We start from the raw sequence: 11879 nt of genomic DNA, 5'->3' as shown, positions 1-11879 counted from the left end.
AAAGTATATAAATTACTTCATTTTTCTGTTGATTAGATACTTTTTTAGATCTGTGTGGTCTTTTTGTTTTTGGGCCACACCCAGCAGTGCTCAGGAGTTACTCCTGGCTCTGCACTCAGAAGTTACTCCCGGCAGGCTCATATGGGATGCCAAAGATTGAACCCGGGTTGGCTGCATACAAGGCAAACTGCTATTGCTCCAGCTCTTGTGTGGTCTTTATTAATAAAGTTAACATAGATATCCAAAGCAATTGGTATACACACATGATTTTTTAAACAAATTTGTGATATGCAAAGTCATTCCATTTGTTTCATTCCAGTTGGGTCTTTATCTTCTGAGGATCATGATTTTGACCCTACTGCTGAGATGTTGGTCCATGACTATGATGATGAAAGAACCCTTGAAGAGGAGGAAATGATGGATGAGGGAAAAAACTTCAGTTCTGAAATTGAAGACTTAGAAAAGGTAAAGCATTTTAACATTTTAATACAGCCTTACAGTAAAGACTTTGAAGTTAAAAATTTTTTAATTAAATCACCACTGGCTATAGGTACAAAGATTTTTCATGATTGAGTGAAATAGTGCACATTTCCTAACACCAGTGTCCCAGTTTCATTCCCACGTTCCCAGTCTGCCTTGTGGCAGACTTTTCCCCTTACCCCTTTCTTTTTTTTCTCCCCTCCTCTCTCTCCTTGTCCTCCACTCCCTTTGTCCTTTTGGTTTCTTTTTCTGTGCTTTGTAATAGTGTTATCTGAAAGGGTATTATGATTTGACTTTAAGACTTTGAAATTTTATTGTAACTTATTTTTAGTTTACCTGAAATTAGGATCAACATCTTTATTTATTTATTTAGGTTTTTGGGCCACACCCAGCAGTGCTCAGGGGATACTCCTAGCTATCTGCTCAGAAATAGCTCCTTGCAGGCACTGGGGACCATATAGGAAGCCAGGATTCGAACCAACCACTTCAGGACCTGGATTGGCTGCTTGCAAGGCAAATGCCACTGTGCTATCTCTCTGGCCCCAACATCTTTATTTATTTATTTATTTATTTATTTATTTATTTATTTATTTATTTATTTATTTATTTATTTTTGGTTTTTGGGCCACACTCGGCAGTGCTCCTGGCTGGCTGCTCAGAAATAGCTCCTGGCAGGCATGGGGGACCATATGGGACACCAGGATTCGAACCAGCCACCTTAGGTCCTGGATCGGCTGCTTGCAAGGCAAACACCGCTGTGCTATCTCTGTGCTATCTCTCCGGGCCCAACATCTTTATTTTTGACTTAATTCTTTCTCTCTGGTTTTGGGGTTATCACTAGCAGTGGTCAGGGTTACTTACAGCAGTACTTGGGGATCATGTGAGGCAAAGGAAACCCCAAATTCCCACATGCAAAACATTGACTCTTGTCCTTTGAACAATTGTTTTACCCCCTATTTTTGACCTAACTTTTATAGAATGTTACCGATAGCGCCCCCCCCCCCCCATTATTTTGAAGAGTCACTAAACAAATATGTATTACATATTGTTTATATGTTTATTTGGGGAGGAGGTGGACCACATAGGCAGTGATTATTGGGGGTTACTCTGGTGCTCATCAGATGATGCAGTGCCGGGATTGAATGGTGACCCTCTCCATGTGCTTCAGCCCATAAAACCCTCATTCTGGCCCAACAAGTGTATTTTCTTTTACTTTTTCATAATTACTTAACATCTGTTAACCTAATTTTAAGTTTATATCAGTACAGTGAACTAATGTACCTAAGTAGTATCTTATAGATAAGAACACTGAGATAGAGAAAACTGTGGACTCAGTTTGAGTTCTGAATTTAGGTCCAGCCCTCTTCACATCATGGTATGCTGTTCTGCTGAAGGTCACATTTGACTTTGACTGAAATAGATACACAGAGCTCTTCCTTCAAATACCTTCTAGCCTGGTGAATGCTATAAGGAAGTCGAAAGAGAAAACATTTTACGCTTTTAAAATGTAAATTAGCAATATCCCAGTCCCTATGCCCCCCCTCAGTTATCTGTTAGGAATAGTTCATAACTTTTAAACCCCACGGCTATATAAATTCAAATGAATTGAATTTAAACATATATCACAACTATAGAAAAGTCTCCATGGGTGTAATCTTGACAAGTTAGAGGATTATACTTATCTGTAAACTAACCTTATTATAAATTTCCAGTTAGGCCAGAATAACAATTTTTTAAAATATTTGGTAATAATAATTGTTTTATATTTCATACTTATTTTTCTTGAAGACAAAGCACATTTCTTACTTAACTTCCTGTCTTTGGAAGGCCAGGATTGACTACACATCTTTCTTCATAGGAAACAAAACATGCTTTAAAAAATTTTTGTGTGTTTTGTGCCATATCCAGCAGTGCTCAGGAATTACTCCTGGCTCTGCACACAGAAACTATTCTTGAGGACCATATGGGAGGCCAAGGTCGAACCTGGGTCAGCCATGTCCAAAGCAGGCACCCTTCTCACTGTACTATCATTCCAGCCCAAAAGATGCATTCTTAAGGACCGAGGCTCATTCTGGCTTGCTTCTATAGACCTAAAATTTTATAGATAACATTTATTTGGCAGGTTAATCAAACACACAATTGTAGTTGGTTTTTTTTAATACATTACAAATACATTCTATAAAAGTAACAGCTTCGGGAATAGAGATCAAATTGAAATTAAGAAGTACTTAAGAGGGCTAGAGAGATAGCACAGAGGTAGGGCATTTGCCTTGCACACAGTAGATCCAGGACAGTGTTTCGAATCCCATATGGTCCCCCCTGCTGCTAGGAGTGATTTCTGAGTACAAAGCTGGGAGTAACCCCTGAGTGCTGCCAGTGTGACCCAAACCCCCTCAACCCCCCCAAAAAAGAAGTTCTTAAAAAGCAAAGTTTTGCATATTATCCTTTCAGGGTGAAGTATTCAAAATATTCAAGAGTCTTGCACTTTATTCGGCCAGTTTCTTTCTCCTTATGAATTGGTTGCCTAGAATAATAGTTATAATCCAGCTAATATCACCACCACTTAGCAAAAGACTATGGTAGTCTCTGGGATTGTAAAAAAGGAGCACTTTTACAATGTTTCTGAATTTTAATGTGGGGTTGAACAACAGGGAAGGCATCTAACAATAGACTCTTCTACAGTCTGTTAAATCAGGAGGCTGTAGTGGATATGGGCCTCCTAGGCAGACTTTTTTAAGCTTGGTAGACAGCATTGCTGATGCATCAGGACTTAAGAAAATGGATCATTGTTGCTAAGTTAGCTTATTGTAGAAGTGCTTAAACACCATTTTTGTGGTTTTCATTTTGTTTAGTAAACACTGGTAATTTACAGTTTTGTAGTGATAATCTTTTCACTGGCTGTAGATTCAGAGAATTTGTAGACCATTAAAAGAGTTCTTGGCTGGTGGGATGTCGTGAAATGGGGTAATCAAGTATCCTAAGGGTACTCAGAGATCAGTCCTAGGGCCATAAGATTCTCAGCCTTTAAGTATTTCAACTTCTCTGTACTTGAACAATTTCATATTCTTGGAAATTAAGACAGAAAACTATTTACAGGGAACTTTTAAATTTATTCTAAAGAAGACCTTAAAGTGCTTCTCTGAAGGCTAATCATTCCTTCATTGAACAGGGGATCCAAGGAGTTGTTTCTAGGACTAATAAACTGTCCGCTTTTTCTCAACCCCGAATCTTACCTCTAATAATGCAGAACTGTGTGGATGGGATCTCTAGTCTCTATTGATGTTTAATGAAATGCAAAATAGAAACAGAAGAGGGCTTATTTGAATGACCAGAACCTAGGACCACTCCCAGAGGGGCTTTGGGTAGAGTGGTATTTGGTGTTGGGGTCCAACCACTTGAACTATGCCCAGCTTCAAGGACCTTTTAAAAGAAAAATTTAAATATTTCTTTACAATTTTTAAAAGAACACATTCATTTTATCATTGGTGCATGTTAATTGTCTTAGGAGCTTGATGTTAATGTTTATTTTCAACAGTTACAAAAGTTTGGGTGTGGGAGATGGCTCACAGGGTTGGTATGTATGCTTTGCATGCCGGATTCCATGGGTTCTATCTCTGGGCCAGCAGTCACCAAGTATATACTGCATTGAGAATAGATCCCAAATACTTCTATCCTGGCCCCTAGAAAACTTTGAATTTTATATTCATAATAAATACACTCAATAACTTATAAGCATACAAAATTTTAGCACATATGTTACGGAAAGGAAGAGGGGAACAATAGTCAATTATCTTGTAGCAACACTCAGGTAAATATCGAGAATAAATTATTTCATTTGGTTTTCATTATTAAACATTAAAATAAGTTTATCTAGGGGCCGGAGAGATAGCATGAAGGTAAGGCGTTTGCCTTTCATGCAGAAGGTCATTGGTGTGAATCCCGGCATCCCATATGGTCCCCTGAGCATGCCAGGAGCGATTTCTGAGCGTGGAGCCAGGAGTAACCATATCTAGCAGTGTTCAAGATCAACTCCAGGCTCACTGCTTGGGACAGTTTGGTGTATGGTTTGACCGTATCACTCTGCATGTAAAGCATTTGTTCTTCCAGGCTCTATTTCTGCTTTTTAAAAATAAATTTTTAACCTGATGTTTATTGTGAAATGAGAAATAGAAATAAGTTTTCTGCCACTTAGATTTGGTGTAGCTGTTTCTTTTCTTTTGGTCTTTTCCCCTTTCTTATGCATTCTACAAGTTACATGTATACTATCTTTATACTATCTTGCTACCTGACTTTTATTTTTGCTTAGGGGCTCCTTCCAGGCCCATGCTCTGGGATCACTTCTTGTGATGCTTGGAGGACCCTGTATTTGCTGAGCATTGAAACCAGGCTTCCCAAAGAAGATGCAAAGATGATGCTCAGTCTACTGAGCTATCTCTATTTCTCTGCCCTCTGCTACCTGGACTTTAGTATTATATATAGTATTATAATCAGACTCACTTAGACTATTATTTTCCTTGTGTTGTTGTTGTTGTTGTTGTTTGTGGTAGTTTTTGTTGCTATACCTTGGTATCTCACCCTGGCTTAGTACTTAGGAAGCACTCCATAGATTCTTGAAGGACCATGTGCCAGGGATGAACTGGGCCTCCTGCAAGCAAAAAGCACAAGCTGCAACTTGTTGAATTTTCGACAGTCCCTCACTTAGGCAGTTCCATTCAACCCACCCAACACTATTGTATTAGAAGAGTATTGAGATTGTTTCCTTGTCTCAAAAGGCATTCTTCTCTTTGTATTTTTTACAGGAACACTCCACAGTGCTATGTAGGTTTTAAAATTTCTTCCATTTTTATTTTTTATGAGCCCTTTTCTCTTATTAGTAACAGTATAACCCATAATCAGCTGCACTGGGGCTCTCATGCCTTACTGTTTATAAGATGTCCCATAGAATTAGAACTAAATGGTGGGGACAAGGAGAAGCACTACTTGAAAAATCTTTACATTGAAAATGGGTTAATCCTGGTTTTTAATATGTGAAGATATGCATTACAGGATGAAGAGAATTAGTGTTATTTTTCTATTTGTAGATGAACATTTCATGTGGTTGGGGTAGGTTTGAAGCTGCACCTGGGGATTGAACCAGAGTTAGCTGCATGCAAGGCAGGCACATGCCTTAACACCTGAACTATGTATCTCCCTGGCCCATTTGCTAGATGAGTAAATGAAGGTGATTTGCCCACAGTAGTCGTAAAATTAGTCCCTTGCCTCTACATCTTATTTTTTTTTTTCTGCTATAAACCCTTCATCTTATGAAACAGTTCATTTAAAAGTATAATTTAACTCAACTGTGTCTCTCTTGCTTCAACAAAATACCTAAGCAAAACCCATACCTGGAATAAGGTGCTGGATCCAAATGTCTAATCACTACAGATCCTTAGAGATTTTGAGATTTGCTAATTCAATTTTAGAGAAATGTATGCTTCAGAGGGCTAAGTGCTTTATTAGTGGGCTTTAGTAGAAAGCTCATTTGTGAAATGCTTCAGCAACCCAATTCACCTTTTCTGGTTTTACTTTGGTTCTAGTACAGGGGCCAGGGATGTAGCTGAGCAATAGAATACTTTACTTGCATGTGTGAGATCCTGGATTTCATTTCTAGTACCTCACAGACAAAAAGTTTTAGTCCAGATAATTGCTCCATTTTAGCACCCAAACTTCTTTTGGATTGTTTCCAAATATATTTATAAAATTTCCACTAAGATGCTTACCCTTCTAGCTTAGCAGATGATGACAGTTTTGTCTTTTTAAAGTAGTTTTCCTGAATGACCATCCAGAATCTCTTAGCTTACCATCTGCAACCCCCTTTCCCACTGAATTTACTTTTATTCTCATTCTTCCTTCTTTGTCTTCTGTCTCAAAAGTATGTCTTATCTGCCATGTCCCTGGCTTACCCCTAGATGCCACCCCCTCCGGCTGTCAGTTAATTCTTTACTTTTTTTATTTTGATCTAGAGTCCTCCTCTTACATTCCCCATATTTGCAACAGATTCTCTTCTGACCCTGTGCTGCCCTGAGCATTCTCCTTTTGAATTTCCTTCTCAGCTTTGTTTCTCTTGATAAGCTGTAAGGTCACCAATAATTCTTCATTGGCATCTACTATGGACTCATCTGTCTTTATCTCACTTGATCCAACTCTTTGCTATTTGATTTCAGTGATCATCCTCAGTTCTGCATACTTCCTTATTCTATAGCTTACATAATCTTCTCCTAGTTCTGTGATGTCCCTCAGTTGTACTTTTGGGCTTATCGCTTTTCATATTGTATTTATTTTATTTTATTTGGTTTTTGGGTCACACCCAGTGGTGGTGCTCAGGGGTTATTCCTAGCTCTGTGCTTAGAAATTGCAGGCACAGGGGACCATATGGGACGTGGGGATTCGAACCAGTCCTGGATCTGCTGCATGCAAGGCAATGCCCTACTGATGTGCTGTCTCTCTGGCCCCTGCTTTGCACATTTTAATTGATGGTATTCCCCAGGGTTCTGGCATTATTCTTTCTGTGTTTTTCCTAAGTGATCTCAGTCAGTCAAGCTTATAGCTCTTTTAATATAAGTTATGACCATCTCCCATCTTACCCTTTGCCCTCATTTATTTGTCTTTGTTTCTGTCTCCTAAAGGTGCTATAGCTATTTTAACTTCATTCATTCATTCATTTATTTATTTGTTGGTTTTTGGGTCACACCCTGCAGTGCTCAGGGGTTCTGTGCTCAGAAATCACCCTGGCAAGCTCAAAGATCATATGAGATGCCGGGAATTGAACTGGATATCTTCCGTGGTTGGCCTTGTGCAAGGCAAATGCCCTACTGCTGAGCTATTGCTCTGGCCCACTGTTTTGACATTCAGGTCCAGGAATAGGCAATCTGTTTAGCTGTGTTCCTTTCCTTCTTTCAACTAATATATTTTTGGGTCCCAGAATATGACTCTGTGGCTTAAAAAGTTTGCCAAACATTGGCATGAGGTTGTGAGTTTAAATCCTGTGTGGCTGAGGTGAACATGATAGCCTCCAGTCTGGACCCTCTGAGAAAAGGGGAAAGGGGAAACTCCTTTTCCTTATTTTGCTTTGATAGTTTCCTCCTTAGTTCTGGCTTTCATTCTACTCCCTCTGGAATGCTATTCAAAATACAATTCATGTTTAAACTTTCCGGACTGTATCCTATTGCTTGTGGATTATTATATCTGAAAGTTTCCCTAATAAAGCATAGATCCCCTTTTCTCTCTAACCTCAGCCCAAGTGAGCTCATCCAACTCCTGTGGCTTTAAATATAATTTAGATTCTAGATGCTAATGAATGCCAGATTTATATCTTTAGCCCTTTCTGATCCTCTGCGCTCCAGGCTTCTGGCCAACCTTACTTTTTCACTTGGATCTTTCAGTCTTCAAACTTAGCATGTGTCCTCTGTAGACTCATTTTTTCCTTCAAAAACTTTGCTTTTTCAATTTTCTATCAGTAGTGGTCAGAACATATAAGCAGTTGCTCAGTTAGAAACCTGAGAAGTCCTCTCCTTTTCCACATCGTGAGCCACTTGATTCTACCTCAGAATATATCTCACTTCTCTTCATGTCTATGTCACCGCTACAATCTACTTGACACTCCTAAGTGTTCTGCTTTCATCTCTCTCATTTCCACCACACTTTTCTTTGGGCAGCTGTCAAGTAAGAAGAAATTCAACTAATCACTCTCTTACTATAAGTCTTCTGGGACATTTTCTTTTTTTGTAGGGGTGATGTTTTAGGCCACACCTGGCGATGCTTAGGGCTTAACTCCTGGCTCTGAACTGAGGAATTATTTCTCCTGGTAGTTCTTGGAGAGTCATATAGAATGCTAGGGATCAAATTAAGGTCAGCTGCATGTGAGGCAAGCACCCTACCCACTGTAATCTCTCTCTGGCCCTCTCCTGGAAATTTTCATTGTGCTGGATCTGTGTATCTTCCTTTCCCTTGAGGTTTTTTAGCGATTTGCCTCTTGCTTTTCAGTCTCCTCCACTCTTGATAGTACTCCCAGAGCAAGCTCGCCATGGACTTCGTGGGGAATCACCTCCAGACATCTAGTGCATCATTGTTTCTGTCTATGTGCCATTGGTCTCTTCTCAGGCTTCAGACCTCTCTTGAAGGCTACTCACTACCTTTCCAAATGCCCTAGAAACAGAGACCCTCCATAATCTTTTGTATCTTCCGATCTTGTTTGTTTACTTTGTAGTCATCATGGTTGGTGATTCTGTATTTGTGTTATTAGTATTTCCCTCTCTGGATTGTGTAGTGTAGAAATTGGTTAAGAATGAATGCACATCATCCTAATACTAGGCAGTGTCATCCCAGACACACAGTAACTTGGGGTGACTAATGGACCCTCCTCTGTCAAACACCTCTTCATGTTTTCATTCTTGAGTCCTTCCTGGACCTGCCAGTGGCACTTTCTATCCTATGCAATCAGTTTCATAGTTCAGGCAATCAGTTCAGACTTTCTGCCCCTTTACCCCTCAGTTTGTAGTGGCAGTACCAGAATTTACTGTCACAGTCATCATGTGGTATTACTTTGTCAATTAATTCATTTCGTTCACTAAGATGGAACTTGTGGATTTTTCAGTAAATTTTGTTTCTAATTCTATCACTGGTTGCTCTCCCTACACATTTAAACACTTAATAATTAGTGCACTGCTGATGAAAAGGTATATGAAGAATAAGAAATTGCAGTATCCTCTCCTATGCAAGGAATCTGCAAGTGAGGTTTCAGAGTTTCTCAGCTCACTATTCTCTGATACTTCAGCTTGAAGTAACGTGAGCAGGCAGCAGGGGCTCTGCATAGAACAGGACCAGAGCCTAAAAGTGTTACTGAATATACCCTTCAGGGGTCCTTTGGTTTACATGAAGAATTTATGAGGTTTCCCAGTAGCATGGGTTAAATCCAGTCATCCTGACAACTCACTCAGTTTCAACTGAGTCCACATTTCCCAAACAGCTTTTGAGTGACTTCATTCCAAATCTGGAAGGATTTTCATGAATGGCCAGATAGGAATGTCATTGGGAAAGTGCCTGTCTCCTGCAGATTTACAAAGTACCATTCTGATAATCCTATTCTAGGCTCATTCAGTCAGAATCTGTCCAGAAGAGTGAAAATAGTAATTTTCATGCCGGCAAAGGTAACAATCAGATTCTTGGGGACAACCCACTCATGCTCACACACAGTAGTACCAGGATCCTATGTGCCACTGATAGGTAACCAGCTGACTTTTTCAGACTCATCACTGAATCTTCTCAGTCTATTTAGTGATCATTTATGGACATGTTTTACATACCCTTCTTTAGCATTTTCTTAGAGTGTGTGTGTGTGTGTGTGTGTGTGTGTGTGTGTGTGTGTGTGTATGTATGTGTGTGTGTGACCTTACATACCTTTCTTTAGCATTTTCTTACTGGTGTGTGTGTGTGTGAGAGAGACGTGTGTGTGTGTGTGTGTGTGTGTGTGTGTGTGTGTGTGTGACCTATTTCTTTAGATTGGTTTGTTTGTTTGGGAGCTATACCCAATCAGGACTCAGGAATCACTCCTGGTGTTCTCTGGGGACTATGTAGGATGTTGGGCTCAAATCCAGGTCATCTGCATGCAAGGCAAGTACCCTACCTTTTGTATTATATCTACTCCCTGCTAGTCTCTGGACATGTTACCTTGAATTTATTATTGTGGGACTAACTTGTACCTGGGCACCACTGCTATCACAATCACCTCATGTGCTCTGCTTCCTAAGTACCATACCTGTCCCCCAAATAAACTTATAATATCTGTACACTTCAGTAGCTAAAATATTTCTGTTCTGGGTATTTCTGGCTACTCCCAATTCTGTGCTTGAGGTGTCTTCCATTCATGCTTAGGACACCCAGCAGTGCAAGGGATCAAACCCAGTCCTCCTGCAAATCATGTGCTTGGCTCTCCAACTCTACAAATATTTTTTGAAAGGAAATAATTCACTTCTCTCCTCTGAGCCATAGAGTTCTTACCTTACATTTGTGAGTCCTGGGTTCAGCTCCCAGGCCCAAAAAGATAGTTTGAGATTGTTAAAAGGGCGGGAAGCAGGGACTGGGTGCCACTTTGGGCATGGCACAGGCAGCGCTGCAGTCATATTATGTAATTTTATCAAAGTGGTGCTGCTCGTACAGGAACTGGGGAATCTGGGCTTTAAACCTGGAACTGAGCTTTAGCTTTCTTTAAAGCAGTAGATAGTGATAGAGATTTTATCAGATGTATGTAGGAGGAAGAACAGGCATCGAGTATTGTGAAAATACAAGGTGAGTTATGTTTTGAGCGTTAAATATATCTGTTATGCCGTCAAGTGTCTGCTAATAAACCAAAGGCACAGGAGTCAGCGGCACCTGCTTTTCCTTACTTGGGAGCCCAATTTGATCTCTAGCAACTCACCTGAGCAGGATGTGGCACTAAGCCCCTGAGCACCACGGTAGTCCTGGTGGTCCCTGGCATTCCCTGGCACTGGACAGCACAAGCAGCATTGCATCCTCAGGGCCTAGCATTGGTCTCCAGCCCAGTTAGCCAAGTTAACTGCTCTCCCCATCCCCCAGGAAAGGAAATAGCCACAGTGGTCAACTGTTTGTTTCAAGGGAAAAAGATGAAAACTACATGAGATCATTGATTAATTGGAAATGTTTCAAAGGCACATCTTTTTCTTCATGAAGGGTCTTTTTGTTTGTTGTTGCAGTTTTTTAAAAGTAAATGATACTGAAAATAAAAATTAAGATGTCCATTGTTAGATTTTTATTGATGTTTCATAGTTTCTCTTGTATGATGCTGTTTTCTGACAATAGATTTTTTTTTCTGAGGAAAAGATCGGGCTTTGATTTCATACTTTTGTTTTGATCAGTTGGGAGCTTATGGGTATCACAGTTAATCTGCACTTCAGTATCATAGCATCTACTGAGCATGTATTTGTGCCCTGATTTCAATAGGAAGGAAACATGCCTCTGGAAGATTTACTGGCATTCTATGGCTATGAATCTACAATTCCAGCTGTTGCAAATTCTAGCGCAAATAGCTCCCCAAGTGAACTTGCTGATGAACTACCAGATATGACATTGGACAAAGTAAGTACAAAGATTTCTAGATTCCTTTGTTTCTGTTGGTATCTTCAATTTAAAGCTATTCATAATTCTGAAATATAAACTTCTTGATCTTTTGTGCTTATAACTTTGGTGATATTTAAATATTTAGTGTTGATCATATTAAAAAGTTCTAAAACTTTTTAATACTTGGCTTAGGTAGTTTCCCACAAATTTTCCAGTTTCTTGTGAAGCTATATTATAGCTATAAACATTTGAATTTATTGATCAGTCCCTCAGAGTCCTTCCAAGTT

The 11879-nt window shown here is 39.6% G+C and overlaps 1 protein-coding gene across 1 annotated transcript in view; it reads left to right on the top strand.

Moving 5' to 3' along the window:
- The first annotated feature begins 306 nt into the window (after positions 1–306).
- MIER3 (MIER family member 3) overlaps positions 307–11879 on the top strand; it is a 31492-nt gene continuing 19919 nt past the window's right edge. Inside the window, exons 1-2 of the mRNA XM_049768126.1 lie at positions 307–465; positions 11476–11610. Coding sequence (XP_049624083.1) covers positions 367–465; positions 11476–11610 — 234 coding nt within the window. The 5' untranslated portion in view covers positions 307–366. The remainder of the gene's footprint in view (positions 466–11475; positions 11611–11879) is intronic.

This window comes from Suncus etruscus, chromosome 2 (genome assembly GCF_024139225.1).
Source record: "Suncus etruscus isolate mSunEtr1 chromosome 2, mSunEtr1.pri.cur, whole genome shotgun sequence".
NCBI classification, from domain to species: Eukaryota; Metazoa; Chordata; class Mammalia; order Eulipotyphla; family Soricidae; genus Suncus; species Suncus etruscus.
Note: the sequence above shows the minus strand (reverse complement) of the source record. Positions and strands in the feature narration are given on the sequence as shown.